Genomic DNA, 19,369 nt, shown 5'->3' with positions numbered 1-19,369 from the left:
AAGAGGAGAATGGGACTAAGGCAAGTTAAAACTGCACAGAGTTCACTGTTTTCACTAGGACACAGCTGTTTTTCTGGAATAAATGCTCCTTGGGTTGTAGCTAGGCTTTGGTTAATTTCAGAGTTCTGAAAAAGCTTATTTTGACCATTTTAGCCAGAGTTCTTCTTGTTTTTATGAAGGAGTGAATTTTCAGAGGTCCTCACTCCACCATTCTGGAACTGTTTCTCTTCTGCTTGATCTACAGTAGAAACCCTACGTCTGGTAGCCAAAATTCTGATTTGAGTTGTCACAGTGGAGAATCATAGCCTGTCACTAGTTCGCAGACCCAAGTCAATCATAGACCCAGAGCCGCTTAACTGAGGGTGATGCCAAGTCTCCTTGAGGAAGGACCTTGTACCATTGCTGCAAGTACTCATCATAAGTCTTTCCCTAAGCCTTCCCCAAAGGGACCTGTGGCCCTTTTACTAGGGTGTGCACTGGGTAAAAGGAAATATCCAGACCCTTCATGGGTTATTAGACATTGGCTCTAATGGACACATTCCTAGGGACCCAAAATGCCACTGTGATCCACCAATCAAAGTAGATGCTTACAGCAGCCAGGGGATAGATGGAATCTTAACTCCAGGCCAATTCAGTGGGCCTAGGTGGCCCATAGACCCATTCTGTGGTTATTTCTTTAATGCCTAAACTTATCATTAAAATAGACATACTTGGTAATTGGCACAGTCAGTAATGAGAGACTCAAAGATACTGGAAGAAATCTTACAACACATCAAAAATATAAGGGAAAAGAAATCATACTATTAAATGTAAATTTGAAGGACAGATCCAGAAGACCTAACACACAAATAATAGGAGTCCCCAAAGGAGAGAAAAGTAACAGGTGGAGAGGGAAATTTGAGTCTGAAGATTAAAAGACTGACATGAATGAAGATAAACATCTAGACATATCCTGATGAAATTCCTGAGTTCCAGAGGTAGAAAACAACAACAACAACAATTTGCAAGCTTCCAGATAGAAAGACTAGGTTACTTAAAAAGGAGCAAGAATCAGACTAGTTTAAGACCACCCATCTGCAATCCTATGAGCTAGGAGACAGTAGAATACAGACTGCTAAGAGAAAAGGAATGTAACCCAAGAATCAAAACAAGTCATCGTGTCACTTCTCAACCAGGGCAAAAGAAAGACATCTGCTAGCATACAAGATTCAGTGCATGGATCAAGTGCATGCCTATCTGAGGAAAGTGCTCAAGAAATTCTCTCAATAGTGATTGAGAGCTCATGATAATGCAAGATGAAGAGATGGGGTAGCAGAGGTGAGCAACAAATCTTGCGATATATATAGTTTGGTTTAAATGGTAGGAGATAGACTGGGAATTTGTGCTGTAGGTATTAAGTAAGGATTCTTTTGCAGAAGTCATGAACTTTAATGGAAAGCCTAATAATAGATTAGAACAAAAAAACCCTGTAAACTATCTTAGTAAAACTCCAGGAGTAGGGAGAGTGGGGAAGTTAACAGCATTCTAAAGGTATCATCTTTCAGGAGATTGGGTGGGAATGGGCAAGTAAAACATTTTGGTGAAGGAGTAGGATTATTACCATGTACTGATACAACAATTTAAGAATAATTGTGATTGCTAGGAAAGAAAAGATAAACACTAGCAGCTTAATAAAGGGGGAGGGTGGATGGCAATAAATAGAAACTTGACCAAGTCAACGAAAGTTAAAAAAAAAAAGCAAACAGGAAAACATTAATGAAAAATAAATAGTAAATGTAAAATAAGGTAGAAAGAAAAAAGTATATTGTTTATTACAATAAATATGAAATTATAAGGCAGAAACTGAGACTAAATGACTTTAAAATCTAGCTATAAGCAATTTATAGGAAACACATAAAGTGACAAAAATGTTTCAGATAAATGGACAAAAAATTTTCAGGCAAATGCAACCAAAAAAACAAGATTGAGGGAAGAGTTCTTGCCAAGATTCTGGCAATGTTTATTTCTGGTTTTGAGTGGTGGTTATGAGGGTATTTTGTTCTATAATATCATGTTAAGCTATTTCTTTATGAATGTCTATGCATGATATTTCATAATTGTGATAGGGAGAATAATGGCCTTTGTCTAATGTCCTAAAATGTCCACATCCTAATCCCCAGAACCTGTGAATCTGTTACTTTACATGGCAGAAGGGACTCTGCAGATGTGATTAAATTGAAGTCCTTGAGACAGGGACATTATCCTTGATTATCCAGGTGGCCAGTGTAATCACACGAGTCCTTAAAATTGGAAAACCTTTTCTGGTTATGGTCAGAGGGAGATGTAACTGTGGAAGAATGGTCAGAGAGATGCAACATTGCTGCTCTGAAGAAGGGGGAAGGGGACCACGAGCCAAGGACTATGGAGTCCCTCCGGACGCAGGAAAAGGCGAGGAAACGGATCCTCCTCTAGAGCCTCGGAAGGAACACAGCGCTCCCTACCCCTTGATTTTAGCCCAGTGAGACCCATGTTGGACTTCTGACCTCCAATACTGTAAGATAATAAATCTATGTTATTTTAAGCCACCAAACATGTGGTAATTTGCTACAACAATAGAATACTGATACAACAACAAAAAAGCTTTAAGATGTTTGCCTTCCTGTTATGACCTCTACTTCATCTTCCTTTTCTTTTCAGCTTCACTCTTTTTTAAATTTTATCTTATATATATTTTTGGCCGCATTGCATGCCTTGCGTGGATCTTAGTTCCTGGACCAGAGATTGAACCCAGGCCCTTGGCACTGAAAGTGCAGAGTCCTAACTACTGGATTGCCAGGGAATTCCCCCAGCTTCACTCTTAAGCTAAACTTCCTCCTTGCCCATAGCTTTGTGAGTCAACAGTCATGGGGAGAGAACGAATGGAAAGAGCACTGAGCTTCAAGATAAGGAACCAAAGTTGTAGTTCTAGCTTTGCACTAACTTGCTGTGTGACTCTGAGCCAATTGCTTTCCCTCTCTGAGCCTATAATGTTAATTATTTTAATTAACAAAAATTATATATTGAACAAAATATTTAGCTAGATGTTGTTCAGGGGTATAATACTTCCCCAGTCACAAAGTCTACTTATCCAAACTCTTAAATATGTGAATTTACTTCTTTCTGTTCAACTTATAGGCAACTCTGAGGATTTCAGATCCAGTTCATACAAATTTCAAATCATTCCTTGTTATGACCTTGGGACGTGGAGCTGTAAAAATTAAAAAGGCAACAAACATTCCATAGAAGAATATCCCTCTCAGAGGGCATGCTACCTATCCCAAAATAACCCACAGAAAGAATGCATCCTAAAACATTTCAAGAAAATAAGGAAGGGTATATAGAATATCCATTAATAGAGGAAGTAGTTTAAAAATATTTAAAATGCCACTCTATGCCTATTCAATAACTTTAAGTAAAAGAAAAAAATGTGTAGGATTTTTCATAGGTTTATATATCCCATGTAGCTGCTGAGCATTTATGGTGGAGCCTCAAAGACACCTGGGACATTGGTCATGCCCTTTGAGACCCACGGAAGTCATGGGGTCCCTGGAACGTCCTTGTTCCTTAGAAGTGGCACATTCACTCCCAGCACAGTGACCCCCCCCAGACTCCTGATATGGGCTCTCATGGCCCCTGCTGTTTCAGTTCACTTTTTTCTGGGTCTGGCTTTCAAACTTCCCAAGAGGTTAGATCTGATCAGCTGGGTAGGCATGATCCAGTTGGGCAGTATTTCCAGGCCCAAACACCTCCCAGGCCACCAGGACAGCCTACAGGAGTCCACTGGCGTTCTGGGCATGACCTTTGCTGTGGACGCTGCCTGGTGAATTATAGGATGACCACCATCCCTCGGCCCTGCTAACTGCATCCCTGTAGCAGCCTCAGAAATTATGAAAATCAAATCTGCCCTATACTTTTCTGAATGCTCAGGCCCCACTGAGAATCACTGCTATGGAAAATTGGGTTCAGATGCCAATTCCTGGGCCCATTGGGGATTTGAGAGGAGGAAAGTGGGGTGTCATGACATTTGCTCAGATGGGACTGCAGATGCAGCTGCCATGTGAATTAGGGGGACACCTCTCTAGTACAAGGTCTTGAATTCCTTAACTGGAATTTCTCCCACCATGGGGGTTTTGAGGTATGTAATCATTTAAACTGGAGAAAGAGTACTGTACATGTAGGGGCATAATGGGGGGGGAACTTATTTTTATTTTATTATGAAAAAGAAAATACAGGGAATTCCCTGGTGGTCCAGTGGTTAGGACTCCAAGCTTTCACTGCCGAGGGCCCAGGTTCGATCCCTGGTCAGGGAACTAAGATCCCACAAGCCACACGGCATGGCCAAGAAAGAAAGAAAGAAAGAAGGTACAGAAATACAGATAAGCAAAAAATAAGAGTAACACTATATTCCTACCACCCAGAGATTCCTATTGCTAACACCTTGAATTGGTCTTTTCTATCTTTCCTAAGAGCTCAGCATGGGGCCCAGCATAGAACAGAACTTCCATGGCTGTTGAGGAATGAACCGAAATGACTCCTCACCTATAAATTAGGAGGTATGATGAAGTGATCTCTAAAAATCTCCCCTCTAAAAATCTAGAAGTGTAGAGTAGGGCGGTGGATAAAAACTTGACCTCTAGTGTGTGTCTCATGTAAACATACACATTACATATACCCATCTATCCAGCACTTAACCTAGGGCCTGGCATGTTAGGAAGACCCAGTCAATGGGAGCCACTGTTACCATCATGTCCTTGCTCCCCACAAGGTTCAAGGATCCCCATCTCCTTTCCCCCAAACTCCAAGCCCCTCAGCCCACTTGCTGCTCTGAAAGCCGTGGCAGAAAATGTCTCCTTAGAGCAGACTGTGAGACTCCTTTCTTTACAGGAATACTCTCTTTACAGTGGTCTTTGAGTTTAATTTTGAAATTGAAAAAAAAAGGAAAAAAAAAAAAAAAGCCTGCTTTCGTACTTCCCTGGTGGCGCAGTGGTTAAAAATACACCTGCCAGTGCAGGGATCATGGGTTCGAGCCCTGGTCTGGGAAGATCCCACATGCTGCGGAGCAACTAAGCCCATATGCCACAACTACTGAGCCCGCATGCCACAACTACTGAAGCCCGCGCGCCTAGAGCCCGTGCTCTGCAACAAGAGAAGCCGCCGCAATGAGAAGCCCGTGCACTGCAACCAAGAGTAGCCCCTGCTCGCCGCAACTAGAGAAAGCCCGCGCGCAGCAACGAAGACCCAACGCAGCCAAAAATAAATAAATAAAAATTAAAAAAAAGAAAAAGCCTGCTTTCATTAGAAAGTTGGGAAGAATAGGGAACACTAAAATTTCGCTGTAGATGATGGAGGAAATAGTCTGACTTCAGAGTCTGTGCTCTGTGTTAGAGATCACACGCTCTCCAATCAGACTACGTGGACTCACATCTGCCTCTACTATTTACTGACTGGGGGACCTTGGACAAGTGACTTAACTTCTCCGTGCCTCAGTTTTCCCATCTGTAAAATGGACACAATAATCATACTTATCTCACAGAGTTGTTGAAATGATTTTTGTGAGATTATGCATGTAGTTTCTTAGAGTTTTACCTGGCTCAGGGTTAGCTATTTGGTTCTATATGGGCCCAAATTATTCTTAGATCTAAACTGCTTGGAGTGAGGGTTGAGATTCTCACGCAAGTTGAATAACAATGGACCCTAATTGCCTTTGAAGGAGGATAGGTGTGATTCTCACGCAAGTTGAATAACAATGGACCCTAATTGCCTTTGAAGGAGGATAGGTGTGATTAACTTCAAGTTTGGGTCCAAGCTGAATTGCACAGCTATGTGAGTGGAGGACCAAGTATGTTTGGCTTCTGTATGCTACATTTTTAAAGTTAAGATTTAAAAATTAAGCTCCCTGCCCTCGAGGAAAAGAAACTAGTTTAAATGGAAATGGGCTCTGAGTTTAATGTGCTATTAAAGCCAACAGTGAAAGAATATGAAGTGTATTAAGAAGGGTAGGAGGGTGGGAGGCAGAGGGTCTTGGTGGAGGTGATGGCAAGGGATGGAAAAGTCCCCAGGCCTGGAAGGGGAGAGAGGGAGTCCTGGCACATGCCCCAAGGCTGTGCTCCATGAAACTAGCCAGTCCTAGGAGTAGGTGGCTGCCTGATATTCCAGGAATCATGGGATCCTGCGTACAAGGAATCTCAGGCAGCCCTAGATTCTGGTGCCTTGCATGTGGTATGGGGCAGAAGCCATGGACTTTAAAGGACCACTGTCCCTTGGACAGCGATGCCAACAGCAGCCAAGATGAACAAGGGATTAGACCCTCCCTGGCACCAACACACACACACACATGCACACACCCCTAGGTATCCAGGCAACACTTCTTGGATTCTGGTGTGCCCTTGAGAGAGGAAGAAAGCCCCAACAGTACCTGAGATGGAATCTCTGCTTAGAGTCACAAATTACATTGTTTTTTAAAAAAATATTTGATTATTTGTTTGAAGGGATACCCAAAACAACCAGCCTGGTCCCCACATGTTTTGGTCTAGTGGCTAGAGTCCTCTCTCAAGCCTGCTACTCCATTCCTCACCCCCAGTTTTACTTTCAAACTTGGTTAATAGGTAGTCTTTGGAATTAAAGAGACCTTAGGTTAAGTCTAGGTTCTGTCAGTAGCTGTGTGACCTTGGACAAGTTACCATAGTTAACTTTTCTATACCTGTTTTTTTTTTATTTTAATTTATTTGGTTGCACTGGGTCTTAGTTGCGGCAGGTGGCCTCCTTAGTTGCAGCTTGCAGGGTCCTTAGTTGTGACTTGAGGGATCCTTAGTTGTGGCACGTGGGCTCCTTAGTTGCAGCAGGTGGGCTCCTTAGTCGCGGCTTGCGGGATCCTTAGTTGCGGCTCACTGGCGCCTTAGTTGCAGTACGCAGGCTCCTTAGTCGTGGCATGTGAACTCTTAGTTGCGGCATGCATGTGGAATCTAGTTCCCTGACCATGGATTGAACCCAGGGCCCCTGCATTGGGAGTGCAGAGTCTTAACCACTGCACCCCCAGCGAAGTCCCTATACCTGTTTCTTCATCAGTAAAATGATGCACTTCCTCTTAGGAATTGTTAGGAGATTGAATTGGAATAATAGGGTGGTTTTCCAACTGCGTCCTGGAAAGCCTCAAATCAGACAACCTAGTGTTTTCCAAACTTCATTCACATCCCCTGTTCCCAACCTTCAGACACTTGTACACCATCTCTACTATTTGCTTAATCTTGTCCTTTAAAAATATCAACTTTTAAAATGGAAAAACATTTATTCAAGAAGGAAACTTTATATCACTACCATAAACAGGAAGTACCTATCACTTACCCTAGAATGGTAAAAAATAAATATAACAAAATCAAAATGTTGGTATTCAATTCTCGCTTGCCATGGTTATAGGCCAAAGCTCTGAGCTCAAGGCCAGGACTTTGTTTAAAAAAGATTATCTCAGTCATAAAAGGCCACTTATGGCTGTATATGAAATGTCCAGAATAGCCAAGTCTATAGAGACAGAAAGTAGATTAGTGACAGTCTAGGGCTGGAGGAGAATGGGGATGACTGCTAATGGGTATGGTTTGAGGGTGATGAAAATGTTCTAAAGTTGACTGTGGTGATAGCTGCACAACTCTTTGAATATACTTAAAGAACCACTAGATTGTACACTTTAAATGGGTGAATTGTATGGTATATGAATGATCTCTCAATAAAAGTTGTTAATAAAAAGAGAAAACTGTTAAATCTTATTTTTTTTGTCCTTGAGGTGAATGAAAGGATGCAAAGATACCTGAACCAGGACCACTATTATTTAACTTAACCAGGTCGGTGAGCACCCCCCGCTCCCCATCATCTCCCTGTGGTAAGCTTTTGCCCCCTTATGAAAGGATTCAGTCATAAGCACTCAATGTTAGCTAATATTCCCCCAAACAGATCTGCCAGTCAAGTCGCACAAACCTGGTTTATAACCCTCGCTACTCACCCACTGTCCTGCATCATGACTGTGGAGAAAATCGCCCTGAACCTCACTTTTCTTACTTGTAAAATGTGGACATCTCCCGAGGTATGTATGCACCGCTCCTGACACAAAGTAAGCTCTCAATAGTGGCTCTCATCATAAATGTCCTTAAACTCTTGGAGCAGCAGCGCTAAGAATCAAGGGATGTGGCTTTGAAATATGCCTCTGCCCGGACTAGATACACTGGTGGGAAAGCTTGTCTTTGCCATTCCAAAGTCACATTCTCTTGCTGGGCCTCGGTTTCCTGGACGGTATAATGGGGAGACAGTGGATTCCCAGGGGCAAGTAAATAAAAGAAACCGACTGTGATCGGCTAGTCCCGGGATCCTCACGCCGGCATTACAGCCGGGGAGACAAAGGCCCAGAGGGTCTCAGATGCTGCCCACGGTCAAAAATGCTGGTCAGGAACTCGGGGGAAGGGGACACGTCCGCAGGTCCAGTCCTAGGTGACCCTGATCTGCTGCTGTAGAGCAGACACAACCTCGGCGGAACAGTCCCCCACCCGCGCCCCGCAGCCCCGCAGCCCTGGGGAAAATCTTGTCCGGAGCGCCCGGACCGGAAGTCCGCCGCGGCCTCTCTAGGACCCCGGCTGGGCGCTCGGTGCCCTTAACGCTTGAGACGCCGCGGGGCGCCCTCCCCGCGCTCGGCCGTTTCCGAGGCACACTGCCCTCCTTTGTTTCCAGGAAGCTTCACCAAAGGCAGGGAAAGGAGCCGGGTCTGTGGGTCCAATTCTACAGACAAGGTGACTGAAGTCACACGGCAGCTGAACCAGAGCCCTGGCGCCCCATTTAGGGCTGTTTTCATTGATCCCAACCGACTCTCTCTGGCTCCCTCACAATATCTTAAAATAGATACAGTAAAACCTCAACTGGGGTTATAATCGATTATAACAGACTTTTACTTTCGTTTCTTTAGCACTGCATTTCCTACATTTCCCAGAGTGCCTGTAGTCCTACCGGTGATTTTAAAAATTAAAGATCGGAAATATTATTCGATTCACAAAAATTTGGTTTACATACAGCTTCTCCGTGCGTGATCTGCACTTGGTTCACTCTGCTCCTGACACGGGTCAAAGATAGATGAGGAAAAGATTTAAAAAATATATATATATATATACACATATATATATATATAGTAAGTCCCCTACATACAAACCAGTTCCATTCCGAGAGCACGTTCGTAAGTCCAATTTGTTCGTATGTCCAACAAAGTTAGCCTAGGTACCCCAACTAACACAATCGGCTATATAGTACTGTACTGTAATAGGTTAATAATACTTTTCACACAAATAATACATAACAAACAAACAAAAAATAAAACAATTTTACAGTACAGTACCTTGAAAAGTACAGCAGTGCACTACAACAGCTGGCATACAGGGGCTGGTATCAAGTGAACAGGCAAGAAGAGTTACTGACTGGAGGAGGGAGAGGAGGTGGGAGATGGTAGAGCTGAAGGATCCTCAGCAATAGGAGACGGAGGGCAAGCTTCAATTTCACTCACGCCTAACGTTGATGGCACAGGTTCTGGTTCCTTGCTGGATTCAATTATATCAACCCTCTTGAAAAAACGATCCAGTGATGTCTGGGTAGTAGCTCTTTTCTCCTTGTTGTAGATGACATGGTAGCACTGGATTGCATGCTGAACGGCTGCTGCAACCTTCGTGTACTGTTCTACGTTCAGGTCCTGTGCCTCAAAAACTAACAGTGCCTCCTCAAATAAAGAAAATCCCCGGGCTTCCCTGGTGGCGCAGTGGTTGAGAGTCTGCCTGCCGGTGCAGGGGATGTGGGTTCGGGCCCTGGTCCGGGAGGATCCCACATGCCGCGGAGCAACTAAGCCCGTGAGCCACAGCTGCTGAGCCTGCGCGTCTGGAGCCTGTGCTCCGCAACGGGGGAGGCCTCGATGGTGAGAGGCCCGCGCATCGCGATGAAGAGTGGCCCCCGCTTGCCGCAACTAGGGAAAGCCCTCGCACAGAAACGAAGACCCAACACAGCCAAAAAATAAATAAATTAATTAATTAATTAATTTAAGAAAAAAAAAAAAAAAGAAAGAAAATCCCCTTGCCATTTTCTGCATCGTGAATCTCTTCGGTTCTTCAGTTATTTCTTCTTCCTCTTGTCTCTCTTCGCCCTTCCTCTGGGCCTCCAATTCCATCAGGTCTTCATTAGTACAGTACGTGCCTTCATCAATAATTTCTTGAAGTGTTTCAGGAAACTCCCGGGCAGCTACCGTGTCTGCACTCGCTGCCTCACCACTTACTTTTAGGTTTTGAAGGTTGGCTCTAGCCTGGAACCGATGAAACCAGCCATGGCTGGCATTAAAAGATGCACCCTCTGATTCTTCGCTGTGTTTCTTCTTTGAGTCTTCATAAAGGGTTTTAGCTTTCTCTTGAATCGGCATAAGCTGAGCGGGACTCGACGCTGATGCTGATTCTGCACTCACACTCTGAGAAGTTTCTCCATCTCCTCCATCACTTTTCCACGCTTCTTCGATACTATTGTCGACATCTTCGGCACAGCAGACTTCACATGTTCCATGATCTTGTCCTTGTTCTTTAGAATCGTGCTGATGGTTGAACGATTCATGTTATAAGAACGAGTGACATCTACCATCTTTTCACGTCGCTCCACTCTCTCAATTATTTTCACTTTTGTTTCCATCATTATCGCTTGGCGCTTCTTAGCAGTACCAGCTACAACACCACTGCTTTTACACTTGCTTCCAGACATCCTGGGCTTGAAATAAAGATACTGTACTACTGTACCCTATACAATACTGTACAGTAAAGTACACAAAAGCACAACCACTTGTAGAGGATGCACGCAGGTGACAATGTACGCCAGACACGTGAACTAACTTACGTGATTGGATGTGTGAACGTAATTCGCATCTTTGAAAGTTCACAACTTGAAGGTTCGTATGTAGGGGACTTACTGTTTATGGAAAAGATAATATTGGCTTCATGTTTCAGATGAGGCAACTAAGGTCTAGACAGGGAAATGACTTGCCCAAGATCACACAGTTAGTACAAATCAATTGAATCTGGAATACCTCCATTCCTATTCTGCATCCTGACCCTTCACTACACCACAGTTGCATCCCAGAGCTGACTGGAGGAACAAAGGAGGGGACAGGCAGAAAAGCCACTGCCAACAGATGAATATAAGGGAATGGAAAGTAAGTTATTGTGCTCTTCCCTTTCACTTGCCCTGTGTGGGGACCTGGGGGTCACCAACCAGTCACACCTGTGGGGCCAATGCCTAAGTCGCATCCTATACCAATGAAAATGTCTGGGGGTAGAAGCCAGACATCAAAATTTCCCAGGTGGTTCCAATATGCAGCAAAGTTTGAGAACCACTGCCATAGGCTGAGTATATTCTTTGGGTTGCCAGGCAAAGCCATGGGGAGCCATGGGAAGTTTTAGAGCAAGGGAGCAGCAGACCAGTTTGGAGTTTAAGGAGAATCAATTCTTAGAAGGAAGGAAGTGTAGTCTGGAGTGAGAAAGGGCCTGGGAGACTAGGGGCAGTGGTGGGATCCCAGTTTGCCGAGAACTGAGGGATTTCCGGGAATGGAATTTGAAGGGCTAACATGGGGAAAGTCCTGGGCAAACCAGAATGCTTGGTCACCTTAGATCCTACCTCTGATATCGTTCTGTCTCCCCAGATTTCTGGGGGACTGATGCCATAGACTCTCCATTCTAGAAAGGTCCCTGAGAAAAGGCTATCCATCTCCCTGGGATGTACTCATCCAGGGCTCTGAGCCCCAGCCTTGACAGGCTTGTGCAGGGAAATAGAAACAGGCAGAGGACTTGGACCCATCTGCTCTCCACCCAGCAGAGGGATCCTAGTCAAAGACAAGTCTATGGCATCTAACCCAGCAATAGAAAGGAACAAACTACTGATCCAAGTAACAGTGTGGATGACTCTCAAAAACATTATGCTGAGTGAAAGAAAACGGATGCAAAGGAGTACATACATTCCACGCATGCGAAGTTCAACAATAGGTTAACCTCATCAAAACCGAAATCAGAACAGCGCTGCCTGTAGGGAGCTGGGGACAGGGAAGGGGCAACAGGAAACTTTCCGGGGGGGGGGATAGTGATATAGTTGATAAGGGCTTGCATTATGCAAATTATATATTTGTTGAAACTCACTGGATCACAGTTAACACCTGTGCAGTTTGCTATATGAATAGTTTTTCTTTTTACAGGAAAAGAAAAACCTGTAAATAAATACTGGACTCTAGTGAAAAACATGCATGCCGAAGTGCAGAGAGGGAAGTATACCATTGTCTGCAACTTATTTTGAAATGTATCAAGAAAATAAGAAAGGTTGTTAGATGGATGGATAGGGCTATGTGATAAAGCAAACACAGTAAAATGTTATAGAATCTAGGTGGTAGGTACATCAGTGTTACCTGTACAATTCTTCCAATTTTGCTGTAAACTTTAAAACTATAATAAAATATTAAGGGAAAAAACCCTCTAAGTCTGATCATGTTACTCCTCTGCGCAGACCCCTTCAATAGCTCTTCATCTCACCCAGAATAAAAGCCAAAGTCCTGACAATGGCCTCCAAGCAGGATAAACTTACATCCTGGTTATCCCGTATCACGTGTTATCTGGGCATAATTATTAATACATCCTCTTTTATCCTCAAAGTTTGAATGACAGGTTATGTGCCTGTCCTGCCTCTGAGGCCCTTGCTGACCTGACCTCACTTCCCACCACTCTCTCCCTCCTCCCTCTGCTCCAGAGGCACTGATCTCATTTCCAGGCATGTGCCCCCTCAGGGCCTTTGCACTGGCTGTTCCCTCTTCCTGGAATGCATTTCCCTCAGGTATGTGCAAGGCTTTCTCCCTCACTTCCTTCAAGCTTTTTCTCAAATGTCTCCTCAGTCAGGCCTCCCCTGACCTCCCTATTTAAAATTGCAATCTGCTCTTTCCCCACTTCCCTTACTCGATTTTTTCCGCAGTACTTTTAACTTTCTACATATAATCTAATTTACTGAAGCTAAGTTCCATGAAGGCAAGGATATTTTTCCATCTTGCCTATGCTGTATCCCCAGGGCCTAGAATAGTACCCGGCAAACAGTAAGTGCACAATAAATACACGTTGCTATGAATAAAGGAATTCCCCTGCCTTCGTGGAGCTTGCAGTCTGGTGCTGGAGACCGAAGCCAACATCGACCATCACAAGAGAATTCCTGATGCTCTGGGAAACGGCAGAAGAGGGGACAGGGGGCACAAGGAGAGGAGAGAAGACCACACCAGGAAGCTGAGGTTTGAAAAACAAGAAGCCATCTCCCAGATGAAGAGGGACGAGAAGGGCACTCCCGGCCGAGCAAACAGCATGAGCAAAGCCGCAGAGGTGAGGAAAAAAGCAAAGTGTGTGGGGGTGATTATAGGCAGTTCCAAGGGTAGCTGTGCAGGGATGGGAGGAAGAGGCGGAGTGTGGTGCCATCCTGCAGGTAATGAGGGGACTGGAGGGTTTTAACCCCGGGCAGCATCATGGGCAGATTCAGGTTTCTGAGACCGCCCAGCTGCTGGGTGGACAATGGATTGCTGATGGGCCAGAGCGAAGCAGGGAAACTCACTGGGAGGCACCAGCAAAACAGTGGGGCCCTAACGAAAGGGGCAAGTGGGAGGGTTATTTAGGACAAGGACTTAAGGGGACAGGGTGACTCATGGGATGTTGACTCTGACTTCTGGGTGCTCCCATCTTAGCCAACTCCTGGGATTGTGGGCCATTTCTGGGGAATCCCAGAGGGGATGCTGGGAACAGGTTGGGGGGAGGGCTAGGCTGAGGATCTGTGGGACGTCCTATGAAGGCATTTGGCTCTTTGAGCCTGGAGGTAGGGGGCAGAACTGGGAGGCAGAGACTTGGGAACCATTAATTCAAGGAGTAGGTGGGACCTAGCAGGGAGAGTGTTCATGAAAAGAGCTAGGCCAGAGCGAGAGATATTTAAGGGATCAGGAAAAGGAGAGAGTGACATAGGGGAAGAGAATTGCGGAGCACTGGAGGCTAGGGCCTGAGAGCCAAGGGTGAAGAATTTCCAAAAAGAGAGTGTGGATGTGGGGAGGAGGTGGGGATGGCATGGCAAGGTGATGGTCAGGGATATGGCTATGGAAGAGGTGGCTTTTAAACCAGGTTACAGAGTAGGCTACAGAAAAGGTGAGGGCAGGCTTGGGCTAAGGGACAGCTGCCCGGGGACTGGGGCCTTGGGCCAGGAGAGGGATAGGAATGGGGAAGGCTCAAACTTTAGCCTTTCAAGCCTACTCAGAAATGACTCTTCCTCCCCAGTCTCACTGGCAGGTGAGTCTCTGACCTCTACCCCTACCCCCTAATATCCTCATCTGTAAAATGGGGTAATAGGAAAAACAGCTGCCATTTGTTGAGCACTTACTATGTACCAAGCCAAGGACTCTCTCTCCATGTATTGCCTCATTTAATCCTCACAATAATCTCACCAGGCTGATGTTACTATTATCCCCATTGTACAGATGAGAAAACTGAGGCACAGAGAGGTTAAGTCACTTGCTCAAGGTCACACAGTGAATGAATGGAGACGCTGAGATTCTAACCCAGAGCCTGAATTCTGGGCCTTAACACTGTACTACTAATCCATACAAAGCACTTTACATTTTACAGAGCACTCTCATTACCACATGAGGTGATTCAGGGGAATAAAGAGATGACCCACACACCCTAGAAATGGCTGAGATTTTTACCACTTGTGCTGAGGCTGAATAATGGCCTTCCAAAGATGTCCAGGCCCTATCCCCAGAACCTGTGAATATGTTACTTTACATGGCAAATAAGATTCTGCCGATGTGATGAAATTAACAATCTTGAGCTGGGAAGATTAGCCTAGATTATGCAGGTGGGTCCAATGTAATCACAAGAGTCTTTAATAGAGGGAGGCAGGAGAGTCAGAGAAGCAGATGTGACAATGGAAGCACAGACAGAAAGGGAGTTTGGACGATGCTATGCTGCTGGATCTGAAGATGGAGGGAGGGGCCTCAAGGGATGCAGGTGGTCTGCAGAAGCTGGAAAAAGCAGGCAAACAGATTCTCCCCTATAGTCTCTGGAAGGAACCAGCCCTGCCGACATTTTTACTTTAACCCACTGAGAGTAATTTTGGATTTCTAACCTCCAGAATGCTAAAATAATACATTTGCATTGTTTTAAGCCACTAAAATTGTGGTAATTTGTTAGGCGGCAACAAGAAATGAATGTACCACATCACTGCACACCTGGCTCCCCTGGCCAGCCTGGCTCAAATATTACTACTGAAGCTGCTGTCAGGAAACACCCTGAATTTTTTAAAAAGTTCTTTAAAGTTTCAATTTGGTCTTCTCTGAACCTTAGTCTCTTCCTTTGTTAAAAATAAAAATAGGGCTAATACACCTGACTCTGACTCTCTTACAGGCACAGAGTGAAGGTACCCTTTTATTATTTGAAGTTTCCCACAACCCACTGCAGCAGATGAGGCCTAGTTATTGTCCCCATTGCTCAGATGAACAAACTAAGGCTCAGAGAGGGGAAACAGCCAGCATAGAGCCACACAGCTAGTGAGTAACAGAGCCAGGACTTTCACCAGGACTTCTGACTTCAGATCTACCACACTGAGGTACATGTCTCAGAGTCAAGCTTGTGTGCCACCTACTCAGAGAAGCCTTCCTGGAGAGCCTCAGCCCATTCATTAATTCATTCATTCACCAAACAATTGCTGTGACTGCTCTATGCCTAGTGTGCTGCTAGGCAAGGCTGGGACCAAGTTCTGCTCTCAGGAGCCTGCAGCCTAGTGGATGAGATAGACACACAAACCAACCATCCCCAAACAGCCTGATAAATGCTGAGACAAAGGGAAAGAAGCACACGGGGTTGTGGGAGCCCGAAGGGGGGAAACTCACTGAGCCTGGGGAAGGCTTCCTGGAGAAGGTAGTGACTGAGCCGAAGACAAGCAAGATTCAACCAGAAGTGTGGGCAGGGGTTCCAGTGGAGGAATGGCTAAGCAGAGGCAGGGAGGAATGATGCTGTAGCTTCATGACAGCAGGGAATGGGTTAGGTCATCCCAGGCCCCAAAGTCCCTCTGGGCTTCTGTGTTCCTGTGTGTGAATGGGAATCACGGGCCTAGCTGCCCAGAGCTTTGGTAATTGCTGGGCCCAGGGGAGGGCTGAGCAGGAAGAAAAGGGGTCCTGGGATTCCCAGAGCAGGAGGGCTGAAGGAAGGGTCAAAGGTAAGGGGGACAGGACAGGGTGGAGGGAGTGCTGGGGAGGCAGGGTCCTGGCTCAAACCCCTCTTCCATGTCTGACTCAGGGTGTGACTACAGGTAGGTCCTCTCAGAGCCTCAGTGACCCCATCTGAGAAATGGAGCGTGAGACAAAACTGTCTCCAAAGACCCTCCCCAGCCCTGACGGGGAAATGACATGACACAAAATTACAAAAGGGTCTTTATTTGTAAAAAGCCAAAGGGACCCCTGGGGCGACAGGACAGGCAGGCCGGCTTCTCAGGGGTCAGGGGCATTTGGGCAGATGCGCTTGAGTGGGGGGGCGCCCTCCGAGTCCTCTGTATCACCCTGGGCTGCCTCGGGGACAGGTGGCACTGGCTCAAAGACGGGGTAAGCTTCAGGGGCCTGGAGAGGAAGGGTGGACAGGCATGAGCTCCACCCAAACCCAGGAGTGCAGCCTCCTTGCCTATGCCTTCTCGAAAGCCTCCACTCCACTCCCCTCCCGGACCCGGGAGTCTAGCCCAGGGCCAGGGCCCCAGGACGCAGATTAAGTAGGGCGCCGGAAACAACAACAACACCGTTTGGGGGGAAGAAGTTGACATTTGATATTTCTCGAAAACGTATCACAGTAGTCCTTGTGGGAAAAGTCAGAAGTTTGTAGGGGACTTTCTTAAGCTAATTACATACTTAGGATTAAAAAAAAAAATACTTGGAGGTGCACCATGATCTTTTCAGGCTTTTAATGGTCTCAAATCAGCCCCAATCCAGCCCGCAGGATTTTGTTTCTAAAACACCCTTTTCTTTTCAGTCCCAAGAACCCAGCCTAATAGCCTTTAGCTGTGTCCACGGTCTACATTTCCCACCTGGACCTCAAGAGTGCAGCCCCCAAGGCTTTGGCTACCCCAGAGCCCCCATTCCCTCCAAGACCTGGTAGTCCGGCCTCCCAGCCTCTCTCACCTCAGCCTCCAGCAGTGCTGGAACAGGCTCCTCCTTGGTCAGCATTGGAGGCTCATCCGTGCCGCCTGCGGTTACGCCCCCAGGATCTGGAACATGAAATTAACAGGTGTTCCCTGAGCAGCTGCTCTGTGCCACAGCACAGACCGAGAGGGAAACACACCAGTCACATAAGCCCGCGGGCTGTGGGAGCACTGAGAGGGGAGCCAGTCACCCAGCTGCAACCCAGGAAGAAAACACAGGAAGGACATTTAGGTGGGATCTTGACGGGTGAGTAGATTTGATCAGGTAGACAAATGGGGAGCTGGAGTACATTTCAGGCAGAGGGAACAGAAGCTTGGCAAGCCCAGATTCTGGGGTTGGACTGCCTGGGTTCGAATCCTGGCCCTGGGCAAGTGACTTAATTGCTCTAAGCCTGTTTTCCCCACCTGTAAAATGGAGATGATTACAGTAGTTACCACCTGAGACTGTTGTAAGAATTAAATGAGATAACACAGGAAAAGCCATTACTACAGTGCCCGGCACACAGTAAGTGCTCAATAAATGCCAATTATTGTTTTTATATTAGTAAAGGTACACAAGCGTGTGGTATGATCTAGACAACACAGAACATAGGCCCAAGCCATGGTGTTCTTGGAAGGGAACAATGAGGTCAGCAGGGGACAGTTCACGAAGGGCCTGGAGCGCCAGGCTGAGAAGTCAAAGGTCACAGGCAGCCATTGAAGGCTTTGAAGCAGGAAAATGACCTCGTCAACCTTGTGCTCTGGTAGCTGTGTGGGTCCAACTGGAAGAAAGAAGACCCAGGAGGAGGCTGAAGCTGGGTGCGGGTGAGAGAGATGACAGAGCCTGGGAAGGCAGACACATTGGGGAGGTAAATCTGACCAGATAGGGGATTGACTCTATGGGAAGAAAGAGGAGCTGAGGAGGACTCATACCCCAGATCCTGGCTCACTGGCTGTGTGAGCTTGGGCAACTTACTTAACCTCTCTGGGTTTCGGTTTCTCATCTGGGTTTCTTATGATCTAAATGGAGATCATAACCCTCACAGGGTTGTAGTAAGGATTAAATGAGATAAAACATGGAAAGTGCTTAGAAGGGTGCCTGGCACACAGTAAGATCTCAATAAGTATTAGCTGTTATTATCACTTATTATTAATCACTCTTACGATTATCACGATTATCTATTCCTTAGCAAATATTTATTGAGCACCTACTATGTGTTCCATGGTGTTTTGAGGATACAGCAGTGAACAAGATTGATATGGGCCCAACATTCAGGAAGCGATATGAGGTGGGAGTGGCAGAGAAAGATACTTAACTAGTAAAAAGCTAAATTTACATGAAAACCTCAGACAGTGCTAAGTTATCCACAGATGCTAAGAAGCCAGGGGAAGGAGACAGTCCCTAGAGGAAGGGCAGTGACTTTCCACAGGACTCAGGGAAGGCCTCCCAAGGAGGCAACACAGGAAGGGGAGCAGGTCGAGGGGGTAAGCTGGTGGCTTTGACCTTGGAGAGGACAAGATTCAGAAGAGAGGGCTCCTGGGAGGCACCTGGTCCTACCTCTCTCCTGGCCCAGCTGTGGGGGCTGAGCATCCTCCGGGACCCCTTCCGGTGGTCCAGCAGGTGACACAGGGCGGCTGGGCTGGGGGGTGCCCCCAGGGCTGGGATCGGTGCCCTTTTGCAGGGAGCCTTCCGAATGGAAACTCTGGTTACTGTTCTCATCTGTGGGAGCAAAAGCCAAAAGGGTTGGGCCTGAGGCCTCCAGCCCCCTCCCTCAATCCCCACAGCCCCCCACATCTCAGCATCCCTACATACCATTGAGATCAAGCAGGATGAGAGGGCCACCCCCTCGGGGACTGGCACCCCTGCCCCTCCGCTCCCGGCCTCGGGATCTCTCTGCCCCGCCACCTGCCCTCCGTCGCTCCTGGGGGTTAGAGGGCTAAGGGTCAGAGTCAGCTTTCTAGTTAGCACTTGCAAAGCCCCCACTGTACAAATAAGGAAACTGAGGCACAGAGAAGCAGAAGGCCCTGCATGAGGGGACAGGTTGTGCACAGTGGGTTAGGTCTTGAACTGGGGTGGGGGGGAGCAGGGTCTGGTGTGGGGGGAGGGGGAAGAGGCGGAGTTGCTACTAATTGTTAA

General features: G+C 46.4%; 1 protein-coding gene across 3 annotated transcripts in view; it reads right to left on the bottom strand.

The window, feature by feature from the left end:
- BCL7C (BAF chromatin remodeling complex subunit BCL7C) overlaps positions 1-19,369 on the bottom strand; it is a 38,293-nt gene that overhangs the window by 17,826 nt on the left and 1,098 nt on the right. For 2 of the 3 annotated variants that reach the window (XM_057529460.1, XM_007186432.2), the window contains 3 exons: positions 19,046-19,154; positions 18,791-18,952; positions 17,234-17,319 (listed from right to left, as the gene is read on the bottom strand). In XM_057529460.1, the coding sequence (XP_057385443.1) occupies positions 17,234-17,319; positions 18,791-18,952; positions 19,046-19,154 (357 nt within the window). Of the gene's footprint in view, positions 1-16,491; positions 16,682-17,233; positions 17,320-18,790; positions 18,953-19,045; positions 19,155-19,369 lie in introns of those variants that run through there. The other variant, XM_007186431.3, reaches the window with a different exon arrangement.

Source organism: Balaenoptera acutorostrata, chromosome 15 (assembly GCF_949987535.1).
Source record: "Balaenoptera acutorostrata chromosome 15, mBalAcu1.1, whole genome shotgun sequence".
Classification (NCBI taxonomy): Eukaryota; Metazoa; Chordata; class Mammalia; order Artiodactyla; family Balaenopteridae; genus Balaenoptera; species Balaenoptera acutorostrata.
Note: the sequence above shows the minus strand (reverse complement) of the source record. Positions and strands in the feature narration are given on the sequence as shown.